The sequence below is a fragment of the Mesitornis unicolor genome, unplaced genomic scaffold (genome assembly GCF_000695765.1).
Source record: "Mesitornis unicolor isolate BGI_N332 unplaced genomic scaffold, ASM69576v1 scaffold18506, whole genome shotgun sequence".
Lineage (NCBI taxonomy): Eukaryota > Metazoa > Chordata > Aves > Mesitornithiformes > Mesitornithidae > Mesitornis > Mesitornis unicolor.
Window position 1 is genome coordinate 1 of NW_010190551.1, and position 24,185 is coordinate 24,185.

The 24,185-nt window shown below is 35.9% G+C and overlaps 1 protein-coding gene across 4 annotated transcripts in view; it reads left to right on the forward strand.

Annotated features, from left to right (window-relative positions):
* Positions 1-2,403: 2,403 nt before the first annotated feature.
* Positions 2,404-24,185, forward strand: part of TAX1BP1 (Tax1 (human T-cell leukemia virus type I) binding protein 1) — a 56,079-nt gene continuing 34,297 nt past the window's right edge. For all 4 annotated transcript variants that reach the window (XM_010186441.1, XM_010186444.1, XM_010186442.1 and 1 more), the window contains exons 1-4: positions 2,404-2,603; positions 14,305-14,407; positions 17,787-17,974; positions 19,577-19,735. In XM_010186441.1, the coding sequence (XP_010184743.1) occupies positions 2,427-2,603; positions 14,305-14,407; positions 17,787-17,974; positions 19,577-19,735 (627 nt within the window). In that variant the 5' untranslated portion in view covers positions 2,404-2,426. The remainder of the gene's footprint in view (positions 2,604-14,304; positions 14,408-17,786; positions 17,975-19,576; positions 19,736-24,185) is intronic.

Sequence of the window (24,185 nt, forward strand, 5' to 3'; positions counted from 1 at the left end):
TCTTGTCTGACAAGCTTTTGCTCCGTCCTTTTCGGCGCATAAAACCAAATGCGTCGTTTAGTTTCCCTGAGGGAATCGCTTGTCGTGTCAGTAATGAAGCTTAAGCGTAGCTTTTCTTCCTCCTCCTCTGCGTCTTCTCTTTCCCATCTGGTAGCTGTGAGGTAGGTAAGCAAGCATCAAGGATCCCCTAGACTGCCCTTGGACTGTAAGTAGATCTTGGCTTCACTTAAGCTCCGGGGATTTTCCTGCTGGAGATCAGTAATCCCAGATGATTCTGCTGCCCTGCACAGAGTCAAATTTGTGAATAGTTCTGCTTTGAACTTGAAAACCAGCCTCCCTTTACTGGTTTCACTAAGGCTACTACTCTGCTGCGGTAGTTGAGCTGGCAACCAGTGTGCAGAAATTAATGGTTTTTTTTGTTTGTTTATTTTTTTAATATGTCCTTTGAATAAACTATCCTGTTTCTAGAACTATTTTTTAAAAAGCTAAATTCAGTTGCTCTTGTTATTAATGCTTTATTTACCCTTTTTGTACTTAACATGGGTAAAGAAAGCTGACACAATCTGTTTCACGTCAATATCATTTGACTTCAGGTACTAGCAAATTATTGAAATGAATGAGTATGTTGCATTTGAAAAAAATGAAGGCTATTCTGTTTCTTTTAGAATTGTAGAAACTGCTGCTTCATACTATTTATAGCTCAGAGTGGACTTGAGAGATGTCTTAAATGTAATCCTCTGTTTTGAGAGGTGTGGGAGTTTTTGGCGTTTTACTATACCATAAAATTTCCTGTGCTCTTCTGGATTCCAAAGCTAAATAACAAATAGGATTTATAGGTACTCTGTTGTCTCTCAAAATCTGTCTTTTGATCTTCACTCAATTTCTTGCTTGTGTAAGTTCTTGTTTTTGTCCTTTGTATCTCTTAATCTTCACAAGCTTGGCATTTTTTCTTATTATTTCTGATGTTCAGGGTACAAAACTGTGTTTTAGTTAACATCTGATACATCAAAATAATGTTGTGGCTGCCCATATGTTCTTCATGTGTTACACTAAATTGGGTGATCTTAAAACACTGAGGGCTAAATCCTTGTTTACCTTTTCCTTGTTTTGTGTGATGAATACCTGTTTTCTGAAATAAAATGCACTCTGAAGTAAACATGAGCTCTTTCCTACTTATTTTTAACTGCTGAAAAGAGATTTTAAATGGCTGCAGGAAATGCACAGACAGCCTTTAATCTTTGAACTTCTTTAGTCTTGCAGCGGCCCATCCTTTTTGGGATTGGTTTCCACAGGGATCTTCAATCAAAGTAATATATTATGTCACACACTTGGCTTACCTCATTCAAGGTGTGAATTTGCTTGGTCAATGTAAAATTACTTTTTATAGCAGTTGCAAGAACAAGGTGGCTCAGCTTTTAGAAATGTGTTAGATATATAAGGCCCCAGTCCTTCTAATATCAAATGTTTTGACAAACTTGTGACTATATGTTGAAATCAAACACTTGAAACTTCTCAGTTGCCTATCATATATTTTTGGCAGATATTGCCAAGCCTGAGGAAGGACATTCTTGTTCTGCTTGTGAAGCATCTTGCATTGCTGTAATTTTTAGCACTATGTATCCTGAATGATGTGGTGAATGGAAAGGACAACTGAAAGCTTTTGCTGTCCAACTGATTAGTGTTAATCCGTTAAACTGCATGCATACCTAAATGTTCCCGATATCAATGAAGTCCATTGTTTACGGTAATGAAGCTAAACATGCAGGGCTGGGAGTGTATTACAGTGAGAACAGTAAAAGATGCCCACAGACTGCTAAACAGAGGCAAGAGTTTTAAAGAAAAAAGCAAAAATAAAAACAAACAAACCCCAAATTCTCCCGTTTAGATAAACTTTCATGTTTTTTTAAAATGTCTTAAAATTGAACTTTGTTACTTTTACTGAGCGGTGAAGAACAACTTCACATATAAAAGTGCTGTGAAAAGCACTGCGCAGTAGAGATACTGAGAAAAGTTTAAAGTAGGGAAATTACAGAGCTTTGCTTTTTCATCACTGCCACATCCAGAACCATTAAGAATATGTCATGAAGTTAGAACCCTACTTAGTTTTCACACCACTGTTTTTATTTCCCACTTTCTGCCAGTGTATTTGAGATACAATACTGGGGGCATTCAGCTAAGCAATGCTTTCTCCCCATCTTGATGTCATCGCTGAAATGACTGTCCTTTTATTCTGAGAGATGATTGTTTTGGAGTGATGCTGAGACAGTGCACTCTGGACTTGGTCTATAGCTGTCTGTTTTCGGAGCAGAGAAACTAATTGTTAGGTTTCTCTGTCTTGTATAACTCAAATAGATTAAAATTTAAAACTTAACTCATTTTCCATTATATTGAAGTAGCAACTTCTACAATTTTGTTGCAGATCAACCATGTCATCCTTTCAAGAAGTTCCATCTTCAGCCAACACTTTGCAGACTTCCAATTTCGCACATGTGATTTTTCAAAATGTGGCAAAAAGTTACCTTCCGAACACACACCTTGAATGTCACTACACTCTGACCCAGTTTATCCATCCTCATCAGAAAGACTGGGTTGGTATTTTCAAGGTAAGTAAAGCTTGTTCTCTTGCTATTTCTGAAATGTTTACTGTCTTTTCTCTTACAGTAAAAAAAATAAAAATCCAACAACAATAAAAGCTCTCTCATAAACTTAAGTGGAACATCACTTAAGTTGTGTATTGGTTCCTGCTATTAGAATGTGAGCTTGGTAACAAAGATCAAACTGGAGATCAAAACTAGTGGTATGAGTACACTTTAGGTCAGCTGCAGTAAAGGGAGGGTGTGATGTGGTGGTGTCATGCAGAATTAAATGGAGATGATTTGAGAAGAGGTGTGTGGACACAAGAGTAACATTGTGAACAGGACTATATGAAGAGTATGAGCCAGAGTATGTATGAAATGTGTGTGGAAAGAACAAAAACTAAGCTGGAGATATCCTGACCCACGTCCTTGACTCATTTTTGTTGCTAGAGCAGGCTGAACAGTATAGATCACTAAACTTATTCAGAACAGACCTTTGAAAAAAGGAGAAGAGGTGAGGCTACATCTAAATTGCCTCATGTTAGTGATTTGATTTATTTTTAGAAATTAATAAAGATTCATTTTTGGGATTAGAAATGGATTAATTCCTACATCTGCTTCTATTCAAGACCTTGATCTACGTTTCTTTGTCACTGTAGCTCTTAGTAGAGGACGCTTAAATTCTTTATCTGAATGGTTAATAGAAGTTTTGTTTTGGGCTTTAAAGAAGTGGTGCTTTGGCAGGGGGGAAGGGAGAAAGGTAACAGGTTATCTTGGTACTGGAAGACTTTTCTCTTAGAACTGTCCACTGCTTAAGAATGTAAATGCTTTACTTCACTGTAATCTGCACATCACCGATGGATTATTCATCCTTATTCAGGATCATATAATCATACACTAGTTTGGTTTGAAAGGGACCTTAAAGATCATCTGGTCCACCCTCCCTGCCATGGTCAGGGACACCTTTCACTAGAGCAGGTTGTTCAAAGCGTCAGCCAACCTGGCCTTGAGCACTTTCAATGTGTATATATATATAAATTATCTGCAAAGCTTTGACAAAGACTGTAACTGAGCACACCTGAATGTTTAGTTAGTGGCATTAATGAAACTAAAAAAAAATATTTATCAAAACTTTAAAGAGTGTGCTGTTAATATTACACATAAGCATTTTGAGATTGTTTAAATGTAACTTGAGAAGTGAATGCCGTGGCTTTGCCTGTTGATCTAAGCGAGGGAGGCAGTTGGACAGGACCCTAAAATACGAATTGGGAAAATTAAAAAGTATGACTACATGGAATGCTATGTACACTGTGCAAGTATCCTTGACTTTGTCTTGACTGTGATGATAGATTTTGTAAATGAAATAAGAGGTTTTTTTCTGCTTCAGCAGTAGCAGGTAATACAGCTTTGGCAGTCATTTGAGGAACATGTTGAGTTGGCATAAAGTAGTACTAGTGCTGAAAAAAACCATCTTTTATGCAGGGTGGTTTATTTCTTGCTCTGCTTCTCCTTTATATGAAACAAGCTCTTATGTGATGAATCAAATCAGGGAATTGATTGAGGTTAAGACCAACATTTTGGGACTAGATTTTTTTGAAATGGAATTCCCAAAAAGAATTTCTTGTTCATCTAGTTCTCATCAAGACGAGGGGAAGAAGCATTGCAAGATGGGAGAAAAAGTATGAAAATTGTTTTCTTTTTATGACTGTGTCAACTTATACTGAGTAAGTGTTATGAATATACTGTCGTAGTGTAGTTGCAGTGAGTTAAATGGAACCAACTGTCCAACTGTATCTATGTCTACAAATATGTATGTGTATGTGCAGTGTTTACAGTAAAATAAATTGTGAAAATGTAGTCACCTTGGGATAGATAATAGGCAGAAGTTGTACTATACTGTGATCTGAGTGTAAAAATGTACAACTTCTAGAGAACAGATTGTTCCTGAACTATCAAGAAACACTCTCGAGGTGGTTTGATGAGACAGGCAAGGATTTTATAATTTAACTTTCTAAAACATGCAAGAAGGATGTGATGCATTTTTAGTGAAGTGATGTTCAGCAATTAAAAAAAAAGCAAATTTTGACTAGTGAGAACAATAATTAATGGCCTTCTGTATTGGCCTAGTATGCAAGGAAAGCAAGGCTTCTGTGAGAGAACTCAAAGCATTGATTCGCTGACTGCTTATATGATGGGAATAAAGTCTATCTTGTCTTTCTGAGGTGAATGAATTGCTTGGAAAACAAACTTATTTAAGCTGGTGTCATTTAACCTTTGCCTGGAATTGCACAGAAAGTTACTAGTGTTGTAATACTGGATATTGGACAGAGGGAGAAGGCACCTAATTGAAAACCAAACAAACAACAAAACCTAGCTAAAAACACCTAGTGGTAATTTCAAGTTAGTATCGAAAATAAGTATGGAATAAGATTTTGGTTTTCCCCCAAGTGAATACTGTGTTTTTGGTTCTAATGTTGACTTCTGTTCTATTTTTGGGGACAGTGACTTCAACTGTAATCAGTCTTGTGTTTGCTCAACTGGTTAGCTAAGAATTTTTTTATTGAACTGAACAAAATCCATAGGTATCTTTAAGTGAATGGCTTTCATTTAGGTTGCAAGTACTTACCTTTCTTAGCAGCAATGATGTCTTGGTTATTTGTATCCCTGTATTATCGTTTGTTTTGCTAGTCCAACTGTGCAGCCACACAGTGAAATGGGTCAGGGAAGTGATCTCCCAGAAAAATACATCCCTATCTCCCCCAGCTTTTGCCACCTTGTTTCACAACTGGTTGGTTCTTCAGCTTGATCTTGGTGTGATGCAATGGGCAACTGTGCTGGCTTCTATTGCTGTGATGGAAACAAATAGACTGGAAAGGTGTGTGGGAGAAGGGCTGCACTTACTCCATTGGCATGGCTGCTTAATGTGGAATGACAATTGAAGCGTCTTTTACAAATCATCTTGATTTGAAGAGCTCTGCTCTGAAGGAGCAGAACTGAAGAGCTTTTAAGGGTTTGGTTTGTTAGTTTGTTTCCTTTTAAATGGAAGTAGAGCTGGTAGTTGCAGAAGTGGAACCTGTTCTCATATACTGACTCTTAATTTCTAGCTAGTGAGTTTTTAAATGTTACCATAGTATTTACTGCATGTTTAATAGACTCTTCTTATTCCGTGTACATTTGCAATTGTGATTGCTGTAGTTGCCATTAATGTGGATCAGCTTATGTGAAAAAGTGACGTTAAAAATGGAATCCTTGGTAGGTAGGAAGCCATGAATTGCTTACAGGAGTTTCTTTCTGTGTGTCTTATTGTGAATATTTATTCATTTATGTATTTATTACAGAGCTTCATTTTGCTCTTCATTATACCAGTCTTTTTCATCTGGTATGCATTTTTTTTTTATTTGCTAGACTTAAGGCTTCTGAGTTTCCTCCTCTTACTAGGAACGTTTCTGGTTTTCTGTTTGTACTGAGTATTGCACTTTGATCACTGAATATTGGCTTTCGTTTTGTTCTATGGAAAGATACTGGCTTTAGTGAAAGTTACCATAGCAGGTTCCTCAATGTTTGCAGTTGTTTATTTACAAATATCTTATTTGCAAGGATATTTTACAAAGCAACTTAAAATAAGGAGCCAAGGCAAGGTAAAGTGCTGCCTCCCTGCTCTCTGTCAGAGGCATTGAAAAAGTCTTGCTGAGAGGTTGAATAGGTCTAGAACTTCAGACTTGAGCTAGGGTTTTGTGGCATACAGCATTATGACAAAGAACTAAATAAATTGGCAAGCAAATAACGGTTCTTCTAAAATGTAATAGTGTCTACCAACTTTGCTACATATGCTGTAGATAAAATATGCTTTTTGTTGTTCCCAGCATGATGTTCAGTTGCTAAATGTTGAACTTTTGTAATGCTGAGCCTAAGGCACTATGTGGTGGTGGTGGTGGTGGTAGATTTAAAACTGCTCACAAGAAAGTAATTTTCTGTTGTTTAGAAAAATGCAAACCCGGTGTTCATTAACTGAAAGGGTAATTTTGCATATCGGGGAATTATTTCAGATATACTGTTTTTCTTAGAAACTATATGTATCTAAAGGTATACACTACTTCTGGGATTGGACCTTTGGCAGAAACTTTGAGGGGGTGGGACATACAGTAACGAAGATGGTGTTACCCTTCAGAGCAGAAGTTCTAGATATGCAGCATTTTTATTCTTTTTGTGTATGTTCGTGTTTCGTTTTCTTCCTTGTCCCTTGTGGGAGGCTTAAAACCAGATTTTGACTTGGTCTTCAAGTCTGTTGTCTTCCATTGTTGCTATTTCTTTTTGCTTTTATGACATCCTGGAGGGTTGTCTGTAATCAAGTGCCAAAAGGTCTTGATCAGTTACATCCCTTCTTGTTACTGAGAAGAAAAGAAAAGAAAAAAAAGGCAGTTTTGCAGGTAATTACTGGTCTAGTACTTGGCATGGACATCCTGAGTTCCTCTTAGTGCAGTTTTTTCTGTGCAGAACTTGATGGTTCCTAGTGTGTGGTCAAAAGGGAGAAGGCTTGTCATTCTTGACAGATTTCATAGGAGATCTGTACTCCCAGAGTGATCCAGGACCAGTGTCCCCTTTTTATTCCTCTCTCATTAACTGAAATCTGGAGAGGTCCTTAGGGTAATCCAAATCTAAACCTTTGAAATGAGGAAAAAATGATTAATATGTGGATTACATCTGGTTGCAAAAATGGTCTGTCTGGTAGGTGGTCCTAATCTCTGGATGTGGAAGTCTACATCTTGTGGCTTTATTTCACAATAAAGTGAAAGAATCATATAGCCACATATTTTTTGTATTATTAATGCATAATGTCCAGACTTGCAGAATTGTTTGAGAAACCTGCTTGACTTTTAGGAAGAAGTGCTTACATCTCTGTCTAGGGCATATGTGTGCAAGTAGGACTGACAGATGTTCAGTATGTAAGGGAGATGAGTTTAATACATATCTCAAAAGCTTAAGGAAAGAATGTTATGGCCATAATACAGAGGTGCTTCAAGAGAGCAGTGTTATAGGTGTGGATGTTTGTGGGGTGTATCATGATACTTTCTGGGTTTCTGAAGATTTGATTTTGCTGAGGCCAGCATGCTGGAAATACCTGCAATATCAGCAGGTAAGCTTGCATATGTTAAGCTAATACCTTTGATCTTTATGTGTCATTAATTAACTACTCCATCAGAACTTTTCTGTTCCTCAGTTCTAGTTGGTATATTTTTCTAAGTAATCTACATTACCATTCTTCTAGGATGTTGGCTTAAGTTATAGGCATGGTTTGGTGTTGACTGCCTCAATGTACCTCTAGAGAAGAAATTTTTTTTTCTTTCCTAATGTCCACATTTTTATTATCCGTAAATTAAAAATGGTGATCTGACATTCCAGTAACTTAACATATGGGAAAAGCTGCATAACCAGTATTGGGAAGATCTAATTTATTTATTTGAACACAAGAAGTGCCTGCTTGCTCTGAAAGGGTACGCAGTATTTAGGAGGTCACAGCTACTGTTCGTGCATCAGTGCAGTGCATGCAACTTAATTTCTGTCTTTTCAATGTACTGATCTATTGCAGACCTCAGAATTAACTTGTCTGTGGTCAGAAACCTCTGTAACAGAACTTAACAGTGGATTTAAGGGACACCTGAGAAATAAGTTGGTTTTGTGTGTCAAGACAGTATCTACCTGTTTTTGTTTAGATCTCTGGGTTATTTAGTCTCCTTTGGACTGTAAATAACAGTACAACTTGTGAGAGTAATTTCAATGTTCTGATTTTGTTGTAGATGGATTTTTTTAAAAGTCATTATTATTTTTTAAAAGATATCAATTACTTCCATATATACATATCATGTTATCAAGTATAGTGTGACAGCTGGATGGGTTATTGACCACGTGCATATCGAAATACAGTTTTTCTGGCATGGAATCATCACTGCACAGCAGGGTATGATAGATACAAGAGTGCATAGTGGACAGTATGTTCTGTTGTTAAAATACTCAGGAATTGGAATTCAGCACATCTTGAGAATTGCTATATCCACAAATTAGAGAGATGCTGTTTGTTTCCGATTTACCTTCTTTGGAAAGACCTATCTTAACTTTTTAATGTTTTTATTTTTTTTTATTTTTAAATTTTTTAAAGAAAAAGTCCATGGCAACGTTCTTCACTAGATGAAGAGAATGATAATCTGGGTTTACCTGATGTTACCTTTAACAAGAAATTTTGACTTTTGAATTCAAGCGTCATTAATGTTCTAAAATATTTGCCATGTTAGGTTTGTGTAGTCAGAGTCAAAAGTGGCATTACAAAGTGATTAGTAGCTAGCAACAATTTTGAAGTGAAAGGTTGTGCTAACTTATAGTTTTCATGAAATGTGACAGTAAGTGAATATTTCACTTAAACCCCACCCACTCTTTTAAAACATATTTTCATGCTTATGTCTTAAAGTAAACGTTAACTTTGTTACTCTTTGATCTGCCATAACATTTCCTTGGGCAGTCATTTACATGTGTACCAAATTTGCTTTTAGAGAGTTCATACTGTTTCTATATTTATTTTGATTTATACCTAATAAGAGAGAAAGTTGATCCTATGGTCTGGGCACTCTGTCGATGTCATTTTGACATATTTCTCTGAACTATGAGGTAGAAATACAACCAATGAGAGATAATAGGCTAGGATCCTGATATTACCTTGACACTGCAACAAATACCATATGTTCTCAATAGCCCAAGTTAAAGGATTGCCTGTACGTGTTCGTAACATTCAGCAGAGATGAACTTCTTCAGGTCTGGGCATGAGAGAACATACTAAGATTACAGCCTTTCTTAAAGAGTCTAGAGTACCCTGCAGCCATCTTCTATCCCGAAATGTTTCAGCTTTTAGGGCTCCTGCACTGTAACAAATTTTTATCTCAGTGTGAGCAGTGAGGTCATGTCTGAAGAGGTCTTAAATGACTTGGGCTGAGGTAAAACAAAGTTGCGTGTGGTATAAGGTGATCACAGACACATTTAAAAAACCGGTTGTAGCTTTGACTTCATTGTTTGTTTATTTTAAAATATCTGTGCCTGAATGTTACTAAAGTAGATTTATTAAGTATTTTTCCTGATATGTGTTTTTTTGTACAGTTCAATCTAGGTATCATTATTTGATGGTGATACATGCATTCAAAAGTATATCATGTCAGAGGCTTGTAGGTGTTAACAGTAAACTATCAGTAATTTTGGCCGGTATGAACTTCACTGCCCTTGGATGTCTGAATTTTTCCGTCTGTTAATTGGTTTAGAATAATTTGTTACCTGTAGCTGCCTTTTGTAGACTGTTACAGGCTACAGTAGCATTAGCAGTGCTGTGCCTTTCAGGTAATGTTACTTGGACTCAAGAGTTCTAGCACAAATGAAGCCTGCTGGAGAGAAATCGTTTCCTAGGGTACTGGGCCCAGTTGCATTTTGCTTAGACACACGTGTTTTCTGTGGTCTGGGTCAAACTAACGGTTTCTTACCATGTGAAATATGTAAAGGCTGCTGACTTACTGTTGTCAGTGGTGATTATACAGTATAACATATGTCTGTATATATGCAGCAGAGTGAACACTGCTGTTATTCCAGTTGTGTAACAGCTTTCTGAAGCCAGGGAAAAAAATGCCCAGTGAGCATAAGAATGCAAGTGGTGTTGAATACAGTGGTGTTTCTTTTCTTCTCTCAAGATTGGGTTAACTCAAGTTACCAAAGCATTATAAAAGGAAAGAAATGAAACAAAATAGAAAAACAGAAAAAGTGTTTATTTTCAATGTTAATCTGAAAGTCAACAAATTAAAAATGAAGTTAGAAATAATTTTCACACTGCAAACACTGTGCAGTTGTAAGGCAGAGCTTTCTTCTTAGAAAAGCTTACATTCCTTGTAAGATTAATCAGGTGAAAGTTAAAGGGGATGCAGCAAAATAAAATAGTTATTTTCCTCACTAATAGATTTATAACTCATTATTGGCATACAAACAGGCACACAAATTGTGCCACCTTCCCTCCCCACCTTTATTTTTCTAGTCAGCTAATTTTCTTCTGGCTATTTGAAGGAAATGTATGGTGGGTGAAATGTAAATATGGACAAGCTGATCACGCTGTTGTGGGATATCACTAAGAAAGGGGCTTGTATGTGTGGGGCAGCACAGAGGAAGAAAACACTCACATGATGACTATGTACCTGTTTATTGGTAGAGGGAAAACCTGTCTGGTACGAGTATTGCGGACAGCTGGCTTGTCCGTACTTGCCAAGCCAAGTTGTGAAGTACTTGATGTTGGACATCTTCACCTTTACCAGACTTCAGCATTTTCGCTGCAACTACAAAGTTGCTTTGTATAACTAAAAAGTAGTTTATGGTGTCCTAAATTGAAATAAGCCTTTTGCTCAAAAATAGGAAATAGCAATATAGTGAATGGATTACTCTGTAATGGCCTATTAAAGCTCTCCATTTTGTGGAGAGTGAATGAAATAAAGTGTGGATTGTTTGAATAACACATTGTTTGTACATAATAACATAACCTGGATATTACATGTTTGTAGGAGATGTGGTATTTTGTTGTATATCTTTGGTTTAAAAATGGGTTGAGAAGGTGAAAGTAGGATTTAGTTTCTGAATTATTAATCTATTGGTTAACCTCTGGAAAGCAAAAATGTTGGAATTTATGCACAGCTTTCTGATTTCAAAATGGATTTCTAAGTGGAGTTTATGAGAATTAAATGTAGACGATTGGAGAAGATAGAAGAATGTGTTAAATACCAAGTTACTAGCAGAGATATGATTTCTAATTCTGGAAGAAGTGTCTTTGTCAAATTGGACTGCACTTAGGTCATTGCTGAGCCATCCAGTATGTGTTTGTGGTCTTACATTTGTGATAGTAGAATCTGTTGCCATAGAGAAGATTATGACTGTGTAGGAGTATTTGGTATATCTGAGCCACTGTGAACTTCATACTAGGCTTAAAGAGAATATTGTTAAAGTACTAAAATAAAGGTTTCATTAAAACCTGTTGATGTTTTTTTTTTTTTTTTAAAGATCTAGATCCTGGACTTAAAACATCTATTACTTAATTTTGGCTTTATTTTCTTCTCAGCATATCATTACTTCGATTTTGCTCCTTGTTTCTGTCTAAGAAATAATCCTCTAGAAGTTAATGATAACCACTGTTAAGTAGGAAAGACGTTGAATAATGTTATGAAGCCAACTTGTTTTGCTGCAGAATGCACAGACTTCCCCTTTTTAAATGTGTGTAACTGTGCAGAAGATGAGGTTTGTTTATACTTCTTTCTCTGCGTTGTCACGTTTTGATTTGTATAGCCTGTAGCAGGGAAACCCTCATCTTCTAAAGAAATCCTGTGCAGTGAAAGAGCCATTGGGTAGCCCACACCTGCATGTGCCCCTTTAAGAAATAAATGGATTCACTGGATCCTCAGAGTGTAAGATGGGGAGCTTTGGTAGGGGGAGCAGATACTGGGTTACAGGAAACAGGGGGAATTGCTGGAGAGGATACACATGGGGTAAACTTCCCAGGGTATGGCCCAGTACTTCTTGATGTGTCACAGTTCTCTCTTTACCAGTAACCCACAAACTGGAGTCACACTTGAAAATATGGCACTTGCAGAGAAGCAGGCCAGGAGAGTTATTTGGTCTCTACATAATTACTCCTTTCACTGTCAGTATGACTAAGGTTTTAAATAACCTTAAAAAATTCCTTATGTGGATTACTGTTATAGGTAAATCATTCAGTAAAATAACTTCTGCTTTCAGAATGAATGATTAAATTTACAGATCAAGATGTGATGTCAGAAAACCAAACCAAAACAAATGGCCACAATCCTAGAGAAAAATTGCATCAGAAGTTGATTTGATCTCCTAGAAGGACGACTTCTGTTTTTATATTCACTGGGTTTTACTCCCTCTCTTTGTTTTCAAAATTGTTAATTATCAAAAGGAAGGATGTTATTTTACTTGGGAAAATAGCATCAGAATCAAAGTGTGTGTGTTAGGTTTTTTTAAACAGAAATGAAAACTAGAGTGGAGTGAAAAGATTGCTTCAGTTCTGGAGATAATTAAGTTTTCCTTCTGAAATTGAAAAGAACAAGATGGGGACTTTTCACTCATTGAGAATTATATTTAAAAAGCTGCCTGTTTATTTTATGGCAGCAAGTAGTGGTACATGCTTCCCTTTTCTGAGGTAAAAGCAGGTTCAGCAAAAGAGGTGTATTAACATCTGAGTCTGAATTCAGGACATGGCTACTGTGAAAATTTGCAAAATGTTTTTCCTGTGAACTTTTATTGAGGAAAACATTGTTTTCATCCCCCCCTGAAGGTTAACTGGAGGAGCTTTCCTAGTTATTTTGAGATATTTAACAGTGTGTGAATCGCAACCCCAGGAAATGTCATTTAATTCACATTTTTAAAAACTCCTTGATAGGAGATATCACAGAAATCCTCAAAATTTTGGCTAAGAACAAGCTTAAGATGTAGTAGCTGATTCCATTCTGGTGGATACGTCAAGAGTCTGTACTGATTCTCTGTAATGAATGTTGCCTTAAAGAAGTGATTGTATTTAGCAAAATGAAAATTAGAAATCATGATAGGTAGCTTCATTTTTTGTGTATGTGGTTGTTTTTTTTGTGTGTTGTGTGGGTTTTTTTGTGGCTTTTTTTTTTTTGGCTTCTCCCTCTTGAAATGCTGTGTTACCTGATAGAAATTGGTGTGCGAATTGTTCTTTTTCCTCGTCTCAGTTTTTCCAAGACAGTATACACAGTTACTGATAAATCATATTGCACCTAGCTTTTGACAGTGTTTATGGGTGTTTGGTTTTTTGTGTATGTGAAGCCAGTGAAATAAACCAGATAGGTATTTTTTTTTTCTCCTTTACCATTATGTTGTTATTAATACCCACTGATTTACAGTAGTTGCTTTGGGTTTCAGGTTTAGATGCATGTATTTCAAGATTGTTGGAAGGCATTTCTTCAGAGTGTAGCTTTTCTTACTGTACTGAACTGCACTCTTAAGAGAAATCTGAAAGCAGTTTATTGAAGTTAGCAGGAAGCCTGTGCCAACTAAGCTAAGTTTTTGTACAATTTTCCCCCCACTTCTTGCAGACAGCGCATGTATGTATGAAAGAATTAGCATTCCAGTGAAATGCTGATCTTCAGTATTGCAGAAGTTGTCAGAAAAGTGCTAGTTTAGCCCTGTCAAATTTGGCCTTTTCAGTAGAAGAAAGCATTATTTTTTTCTTTTCTCCTCTTTGTTTTCTGATGGACCTGTTGAATTGTGGACATAAAATAGTCAGCATTGGCAGAACTAAGAAAATCTCACTATAAACTTCTGAATTAATATTTTTGTATTTTTAATATACTAATATGTATCTTTATAGAAAAAAAAGTACCAAATAGTAGTTTATAGTGAAAACTGTCTGGTGTTTTAATTTATATAGACCCTTTTATTGCCTTAGACCCATTTATTGCCTTAGGTAACAAGCTTAATAAAATTCATGCTAAATCTTTGACATGCTTGTTAAAATATTCCTGATTTGTAAACATTGTTAAGTATCTTTTTATTGCATGTTGAAGCAGAAATATGCATATTACAGTATGTTGTAAAGGCCAGACCATGGTATCTTAACTGTGTGTAACAAATTCTTCTGCTTAATATTTTATCTTTATTTTTTTGTTGTGGTTTATTTTAGGTTGGTTGGAGTACTGCAAGAGATTATTACACATTTCTTTGGTCACCTGTGCCAGAAAATTATGTGGAAGGATCAACTGTTAACTGTGTGCTGACTTTTCAAGGTGAATGTAAAACAGTATCTACCAGTATTTTCCAGCCTACGCAACTTTTTAGATACCTGTCTGTTCATTACAATGCTGAAGGTTGTGTAACAGTTCTAGACTTACAAATACGACTTGGAGAAGGATTTTGAACACCTCACTGTGTGAAGAAGTTCAGTCTTATTTTAGATGTCAAGTAAATTATAAGGAGAAATAGGTGACTTAGTATGTTTTTACATAGTAAAGGACAATATGCCTGACTGATAGAAAGAGAAGCTCTGCTGAAAACTATTCAAATACAGAAAATTACTTTGTTTAATCAGCAGCAGAGTTTTTTAATCTTTGCATCTCTTAAACACATTGTCTTTAGTCTCTGGACTTTAAACATAATTCTCAGTGCAAAGTGATTCTTGAGACAATAAATGTAGATGACAGTTCTGAGTTGTCAGAGAGTAGCAGAGGACCTTTTGACAGGAATTGATGAGAATCACTGAAGTTTTAAAGAAAAGGATAAAGAACAAAACAGAAAATGTTACATCACTGTACAAATCTATAGCATAGCTGCATTTTCAACACTGTGTGGAGATCAGATCCTCTCCTCTTCCCAATCTCAAAAAATATCTAGTACCAGAAATGAACAAAGTGCAACAAGGAAGATACAATTATGAAATAGCCTTTGTGTAAAGGTATGGAGTTACAAAGATGACGCAGCCGTTCTTCTCATTAGATATGAAAAGGGACAATGGCCATGGATTGTGGTCTGGGAGGACATTTACATCTGACATTAGGAAGAACTTTTTTGCCAAGAGGGAGTATTGCAGCACTGGAACAGGTATCCTTGGTTTGGAAGGATGGGAATTCCACACACTTGGTTAGACACAGCCATGGTAGTCTCACACTGGTGCTGATGACAGTAAACTTGAGTGGAAAGTTGGAGTAGGTGACCTTCTGAAACTCCTTCTGCCAGGGTTTCCAGCCTGAGCAAGGGAAAGAATGGGAAGTGACAGACCTCTCTAAAATTAGCTACCCATGGCATGAGTGGATTATCCATGGTTCACATTTAAAAAGTAGGAACCATTGATGTAAGCTACCAAATGACAGGTTCAAAACAGAGATGGAGACCATACTTGTATAATGCAGTCAATGTGCAGAACTTCCTGCCACAAGACATTACAAATGTAAAAAATCTACACACATTCAAAGTTGCATGTAAAAAGAGCTCTTTCACTAAACTTGTTTAATGCTTTTCTGCTTACTAACAGAATTTTATGTTCCATCTTATGTTTTTACTTCCCAGAGCTGGCTTTAGTCTTTGTGTGTTTATTGCTTAAAATATATAGAAAAATAGTAATTGAAGTCCTGAAGTGACTACTGTGTTAGCTTGTTGTGTTGTTAAAGCTGCAAGTAGTGATAGCTTGAAGTTCACTGCCCTTTCTCTTACTCCCAAGTAATTTTTTCTGGTACCTTCAGTGATCATATCCATGTGATCTGACCATTTTATAACCTTTATAACCTAAATCTGTGAAAAGTATGTGTGCTCTGTAGGAACTGGAAGGAAGTAATGAGTTTCTTTTTACAGTTACGAGATTCACTGAATGAATGAAATTGGGTTGGGCTGAAACTAAAAGTTTATATAGTTTCCTAAACCTAGGACTCTGCATGCCATTATCAGTCCTTTGTACTTAGAAGTTTTACTACACATGAAGAGATGAGGTAACTCTGTCCCATCTGTTACATTCCATGCTAACAGTCCCCCACTTTTATAGAGCTGCCAGATTTAATCTCTGTTCAAACAGTCTCCCAGTTGTGTTTGGCAAGGTATTTTAGTGCTGCTGAGATGAGATCAGTATAGCTTACAAGAGCTTAATTAACTGAGATAAATAGTAAATGTTGTAGAGCATGCTTTAATATTTTTCTTTTAATGATCAAGTAGGTGTGCTGGAAGAAAATAATCAGGTCTCTCTTCTCTCCAGTGCATGTTAGATACAAGAAAAAAGACTTTAAGTAGTTTTAGAATCAGTTTGTCTGAACCAATATTAGAACTTGTTGAAGCTGCAAAGTAGATTGTTCTGAATTTGTTTCTGTATAGTGTCACCTTATTTCAGCATTTAATCTGGTAAACTGAACTGCAGTGTTATATAGGAAAGTGTAGTCGGCTCCAAAAGCACAGAATCCTGAGGTTCTGAAATTAAGATGCTATTCTCTGAGCTACAGTTAATAAAGCATAAGACTAATGAAAACATGAAGTGCTTGATACAAGTGCTGTCCATACAGCACAAGTAATGTTTTACCAGTTGCAGGAAAAGTACTGGGAAAAGGCTTCCAGGAAATCTGGAATAAAAGTTGGTGAATAGAAATTAATCATGAAGTTAGAAAGGGAGCAGATTAAATTGTGGTGAAATATGAACAGAAATTGGTGATATCACATGCTGGATTGAACATGAGGATTTATTATGCTAGTATCATACTTGAACTGGCTAGGGTATCTGATAATTAAGTGTTCTGAATAAAACCAGCTTGATTTTCTTACTATTAAACTGTGTAAGACGTGGTTTCTTGCACTTACTAATAAAGGTAAAATTATGATTAGTTCTGGAAATGATTGTTTGACATCCACAAATATTACCATGTGAATCCAGGTGATGTAGGAGTCTTGATGATGAAGGAACAAGTGGGCAACAGTTCAGTTTAATAGTCACACAGAAATTGCAGTGTTACATAGCTACTAGAAAAGTGATTTAGTCTTACCTTGCAAAGTCTAGAGTATTTTTTTCCTTGATTTTGAAAAATAAGCTCTTTTTTAAACTCCTCCTGCCCCCTCCATACTTGCAGCTTGTTAGCGTTATGTCATCTGTTCAGAGCATTCCTGTGCTTTGGCATTTAAAAACAGCAAAAGTAAATTGTGGTTACTCTACAAAAACAACATGCAAAAAATTGAATCTCGTAAAGTTTCATATGTCTTTTCTTTGCATGCTATTCTGTCTTTGTCTTTGATTGTATAAATATTCCAAGGCCAAAATATCACTTACTCTTTGGTCTGTGATTGTATGACAGTTACATAATAATGTGGTCCTGATCCAGCTTCAGGGCATTGCATTGCTAGTAATTCTCTCTATTCATAAATACATGAACAGCAGCTATTACCTAATGTATGTAAGGTGATGTGTACATATAGTATCTGTTACCTGGCACTGTTTTGGTGTTTGTCTTAAAAGCTTAAGAGAAATTACTAGGGGATTAAAGTTACTTTTCTTTTCTGCTGTTTTGATGATTTATCTGTGCCTTAGAGTGGTAATGAGTATGAAGTTTGTAAGTCAAACATGATCCAGTAAGCTGTTTCCAGATGGAGACTTGTATGTTTGTGTAGCATGTTTCTTCAAATGTGAACTTATTTTGATAGGATATTACCTACCAAATGATGATGGAGAATTTTACCAGTTCTGTTATGTGACTCATAAAGGAGAAATCCGTGGAGCAAGTACACCTTTCCAGTTTCGTACATCTTCCCCTGTTGAAGAATTGCTCACAATGGAAGATGAAGGGAACTCTGATATGTTAGTGGTGACCACAAAAGCTGGACTTCTTGAGGTTTGATTCAACAATTCTTAAAATGTTATCTTCTTACTAACTTTTTTATATATGCATACACTCACAGGATATAGTATTGAAGAACAAACCAGGAGGAAAAAACCTATATGTATCTGTAATGTATATATTTCTGGCTTGTTATCCAGTATTTGATTTGAGTTCAGAACATTTGCAGGCTAAAGATTTTAAACTGGTTATAGGTATGGTACAGCACTAAGCATAGACTGGGAAACTGTGAGAATAGACAGTTGCCAGTTTCTCACATCTGTACTCTTCAACTAACTGGAGAGGGGAAGATACCCTTTGTGTGGAATGGTGCTTCATGTAATGAAAACAAATTAAGGAACCAGTGTACTTTTATTTGTGCACAAGTGAAAAGCCCTGGAAACTAAGCTGAATAATTACAGGTGCCTAAGTATGTTGAAATAACTCTTGTTTTATTTAAAGCAGTGTTGTGTGTAATGTTTTTTCCTGGGTGGATATGGTTAGACTTGTGTACTTACATGCAGAGTCAAGATGTTTGCATTTACGTGTTGATACTTTGTAGCCTGTAAACTACTAAACAAACAAACAAAAACCAAAAACCCACCAAAAACCCCCACCAAACAAACAAACAAAAATCCTCAAACCAACCTGAATATACCAGTTGCTTATTGCCATCAGACATATTTTTTTTGTCAGTTGCACTGAGACACATACATGTATTTGATCTACAGTTTTCAAAACTTAGGGATAAAAGGCTTAGTACAGAGGTACATCTGGAATATTTTTGCCTCTCAGAAATGTACTCATAGCAGTAAAATTAACAAAAAATATTTTCACAAATCTTTTTTACTATCTTGGTTCATAGAATCATAGAATGGTTTGGGTTGGAAGGGACCTCTAAGGTCATCTAGTATAACCCCCCTGCCATGGGCAGAGAAATCTTCAACTAGATCAGGTTGCTCAAAGCCTCATCCAACCTGACCTAGAGTGATTCCAGGGATGGAGTGTCTACAACCTCTCTGGGCAACCTGTTGCAGTGTTTCACCACTCTCATGACAAAAAATGTCTTCCTTGTATCTAGTCTGAATGTACCCTCTTGTAGTTTAAAACCGTTATCCCTTCTCCTGTGTCAACAGGCCCTACTAAAATCTCTGTCCCCATCTTAATACTTAAAGGGCGCTTATAATAGAAAGGCCCCATTCATGTGCCAGTCCTTACTTTTGTCTGTGTATGTTCTTTTTTTTTTTAAGTTCCTCAAATATTGCTTTAGCGTGTGTGTCTCTTCACTCAGCAGCCATTTTTTCACCAAGCTGTCATCATGATAATTATCTCCTCCATAGTTGCTGTCACTTGGAAACAGTAAAGGCACTTCACTTAAGGAGGGAAAACTTGAGTATAAATCAATGCACCCCAAAGTGCTGTCCAATAGTAATACAGTACTATTCAGTTAAAGCAATGAAACTTCAGAAATTTGGAACAAGGGGAAAACTGTAAAATACCAGACCAGAGGACATACAGTCTGTGGTTCTGCTGAAACACTGGAATGATTTATCTGCCTACTTGATAGAAGTGATGAGGCAAAGAGATTACCAAAAAAGAATGTTTTTGTTTTTACAGTTTAAAATTGAAAAAATAATAAAAGAAAAAGAAGAGCTATTAAAGGTAACCTCTGTTCTGGAGAAGGAAACTGCACAACTCAGAGACCAAGTTGAAAGACTGGAAAAAGAACTTAACCATGAAAAGGAAAGATGTGACCAGCTGCAAACAGAGCAAAAGGTTAGTTGTTTAACTGATTAAAGCTGACTCATAATGTCTATAATCCTCCTTTCTCAAGAACCAGTTAAACTGGGTGGAAATCAGCTATCAAAACCCCTCAGCAGTTAGACAGACATTTACACTACAGTAGGTCAGTTCCTATTAACCTCCTGCCACTATTCCTTTTACGTTGTAAAATTGTTAAAATATTTAAGGCTTTTGGTACCAGGCTTGGTAAGATAATCAATGACAACTGTTACCAGGTGTTTGACATTTAACTGTGGAATGCATAGTGGAAAGTAGATGATAAAGTTTGCTCACATTAACTTAAAATGGAGAAAGGCTTTTAAAAAAAAAACTCCCTTTAAGAAATAACTATGTAGAATGCAGGGTATTAAAAGCAAAGATCAAGACTTAACAGGGCACACCAGAGTAAAAAGTAACTAGTCAGTTCTCCAAAAGGCTTCAAAAATGTCTGAAGTTTTTAAAAGGGAAAAGAAGCACAAACCTAAAATTTAATTTACATTGTTAATTGATAGTGAAAATATAAATCTAGCCTAAAAGAAAGTAAGCTTAATTTGGAATTCTAGATATGATAGGGAGGAAATCTGATATTATGAAAGAGACACAAAAAAGTTGCACCTAGTCTATTTCTAAGCTGTGGCTTTTTAAAAAACAACTTTTAGGAGAAGATTAAAAACATATGGGAGGGAGGTGGTGACATGGACAAATTTAAAGTAATGAAGCCTATATAATTTAGCTGTGGACAGCAGTTAATAGGCTGTTTCTAAGTCCTAGTATGTATATGTCAACAGTTCTGCTTGATACACCTTTAATAGAAAGGAATTTGTTGAGGGAATTTGAAACTGTTGAAACTTCATAGGTTACTTTTGAACAGTCATAGTGAAATGGACTAGAATGTTGGACAAGGGAAAAAGAAAGGATAAGATCTTTTTTAGAAATAAGTTTTTCTTGTAAAAGAATAATTTGAATTTCAAGTACATGGGAGAACTAGTTCAAAGCAGTGAGACAAGAATTAAATAGTTAAAAGTATGCCTTTCATGGGTTTGCAGAATCAAAGTTGGTGGATAAATCTGAATGAGCCACATGGATACTTTTCGTTTTTATTTGAGATTCTCATTTAAGAAAATATATGTAAATAAATTGTCAGTTCTAATCCAGGTTAGCTTTACAATGTGGTTTAGAACAGTTTGTCAGATGGGATTTCGATGGTTTTCCAGGCAAGGACACGGTTAGACTGTATAGGAACAAAAATGTCTTGATACTTTCTCATGCTGTCTTGTGAATTTCTTTAACCAAAAATACTTTTGCCTTTAAGATACTAGGACCTAGCAGTTAGATTTTAATTTCAGGAATGGTTTTGTTTGGTTTTTTTTGTTTTGATTTGTTTCTGCCTTGTATTTTGTTGAAGTGGTGATACAGTGTGAAGAACTTCACACTTACGTATAGCTGAGCTATAACGAGATGTGTAATTTGAGACTGATGCAACTCTTCACCTATCTAGAATACCATAGAAGTTTTTGAACTCATGCAATTCTTTTTTGTCTTTCAAGTCTTTGTCACTGTCTTATTTTACAACTTCTATGTTCTGTTCTGTTTTTTTACTTTTTTTAAAAAAGAAAAAGATCTGCTGAGTTGAAACATCTTTCATTTGTTTATACACATAAGCAGAATATAAATCCAGTGTTACACTTGAAAATTAAAGGCATCTACTAAATCAGGTGTGATAAGTTAACTTTTTCATCATTGGAAAGTTTAATAAACAATACTTCATATGTAGCTTTCTCTCTAAACTTTCCAGTGTTACAGATGACTTATCTTCTTTTTCTCGTTGCCTCTATACCCCAATACATGAAATACAGCAGTGGATCAAGAGATTAGATTATTTATCTTTGCTGAAGAACACTGTACAGTGCATTAATGGATTGATTTAAAGACTTCTGAGCAACAGTTATGTAGCACTCAGTAGGATTACAGTAACTAGGTTGTATTTTCCTTGTGGAATTAAAAAAAACAACCAACCAATCAAATAAACCCCGGAAAACACTCCCCAACTCAAAGAACCACCAAAACAAACCCTCCAAAACCACTCCCCCAAAAAGACACCAGCCAATCTAGTGATCTTTGTGCTGAGAGTAGTTGTTATTGGCGATAAACCTAAACAATGCATTAACTTGGCTGTTTTTTATATAAGAATACAGAGGATAACCTTGAAATGCTAAGTAGTCAATTTCTGCTTGTCCAAAGAGCCCTCTATAAAACCACAGTAGTACAAAGTACTGTATTTAAAAAGCAGCAATTTTGTGAGCAAAATAAGTGGATATGTCTGTACAGGCACATGCGTTTGATTATAATTGAGTGCAGAGCTCTTTATGTTGCTAATGTATTAGCAACTACTATTTGTTTATTACCATTTGTATTGTGATAAGGGGACCTTGGAGTTATGTACCCCTTTATAGAAAATACTCATCAATCTTGCTCAGTTTCTTTGGAGTAAATAATATGAATATCTGAGCTCATATCTTTGTCTTTTAATCAAATACCTTATTAAGCTACCTTGCATTTTTGTAATTGAATTGAACAGAATGTAGATGGTGTAGTTAGGAGATCATAGTGCCTAAGTTACCTTAGTGTGGTTCAGTGTAACAAGTAGAAGGTAAATTAATGATGGAAAAGCTCTGAGTTCGTAATATGAAAATGTTTTGTTAAAACACAGTTCTCTTAAAATCACTTTTTTACTCATGTTTATTTGTATGCCTTTAGGCTACTTTCCCCTTTTTTGCTGTTGATTTTTATCAGTCCTTTGTTTTCACAGATAACTCACAAGTAGTTTGGATTATTGAGAAATGTCTGTAGAAACATTGACTTCTTAATATAGACAGGAGGACAGTTGTTGACAGACAGTGTTACAGCTATATCCCAGTTAGTGTTTTCCTCCCACTCTTGATTATTTGTTCTCTCTTCCCCACCTCATTACTCTCGTAGAATTCTGGGCAGTGGAACTATTGTATTTTCTATCTGCATTTTGCCTATTTGAGACGTTTTGTAAGTGGTCCTTTAGAGGCTCTTTGGGGAAAATATTAGGAAGAAACAAGCTAAAGGTAAAATCTTTTAAGAATATAGCATGCTAAACAATCTATTCCAGTGCAATGCAATCAGTGTTACATGAAGTTTGCATATTGTGCTCTATACATGTTTTTAAGTGGTGAAAAGATTCCCATTTCTGAAGTTTAAAAACCAGGTGAGTTCCTGTGTTTGTAGCACCTCAGACTGTAATGGCCATAACAAACTGCAAATTTCAGTTTGCTAACAGTGCCCTTACTGTTCTGGGGAGACAGAGTCATTTGTTGCCTTGCAAGATAGCCATCTCGCTTCCTACCAGAGATAAGATGAACAAATGCATTCAAGACATAAAGTGATAATGTGCTATTAGAGCCGTTGAAATGTAGCTTCTAATGCATGTTATGGCACTCTGAGTCACTCATGTCTCTGAAGGCTTCTGTTTTTTTAGGTTTGGGTTTGTGGGTTTTTTTTTTTTTTAGTATTTTATCACATTGGTGTAAAAAAAACATCTGTATCTTTATTTTATTCAACACATTAATAGTTAGGCAGACACGGTTTTCTCAGGTTGTCATTGCCATCATCACAGAAAAAGAGTATTTGCAAGTCACTCAGCTCTGCCGTAGTCGGTGTTTGCACTCATATGGAGTGTGCTCTCCAGGCTTACTGTTTTCAGTGCTCATTTCATATGTTATGATTATTACCATTAAATTGTGTTAATTACCCTGCCTGCCAAAGCTTAAGATATTGCAGAACTTGGGACAAATTCAGTCTTTATTTCTATTGGTTTGATGTTTTCATCTTCTTTTATCCAATGGCTGATTAATGCAGTATGTAGTAGTTCTGAAGTGTTTAGGGAGTGGATAAGTGAATCTTTCCCCTTTTCCCCTTTCTTCTCCTGCCTCCCAACATGCATACTCGTTTTAGTCTTCTGAAAAGGGCTGTATTTTCAGTTACAGGAAAATGTAATATTCCTCTGCAGCATTTTTCATGCTAGTTAAACCATTCCTAGACATTTTTTTGCTCCAGATGACATTAAATTAGCTCTTGCAGTATGTAAAGTTTAACTTAATCTGCCACTACTTTGTGTGGGAATTCAGAGTGAATGTGAAATTATTGGAAATGTTTCAGAAATGTCTCATCTTTTTCTTACAACCTTCTGTTAGTATTTTAGAGTTAATTCGGTTTTACTAGGATGATGTTCCTTGATAGCATACTTTTATTTAGAATAATGCTGTATATACAGCTTGCAACTCTACTAGTATAACACTGTTAAAATAATGATGTAATTAGTCACTATGATTATTTTACTTAAGAAGATGACACATGATGTATGGTTACCAGGACTGTTTCAGGTTGCTTTCAATGTTTTAACTTTCTCTTTGGTTTC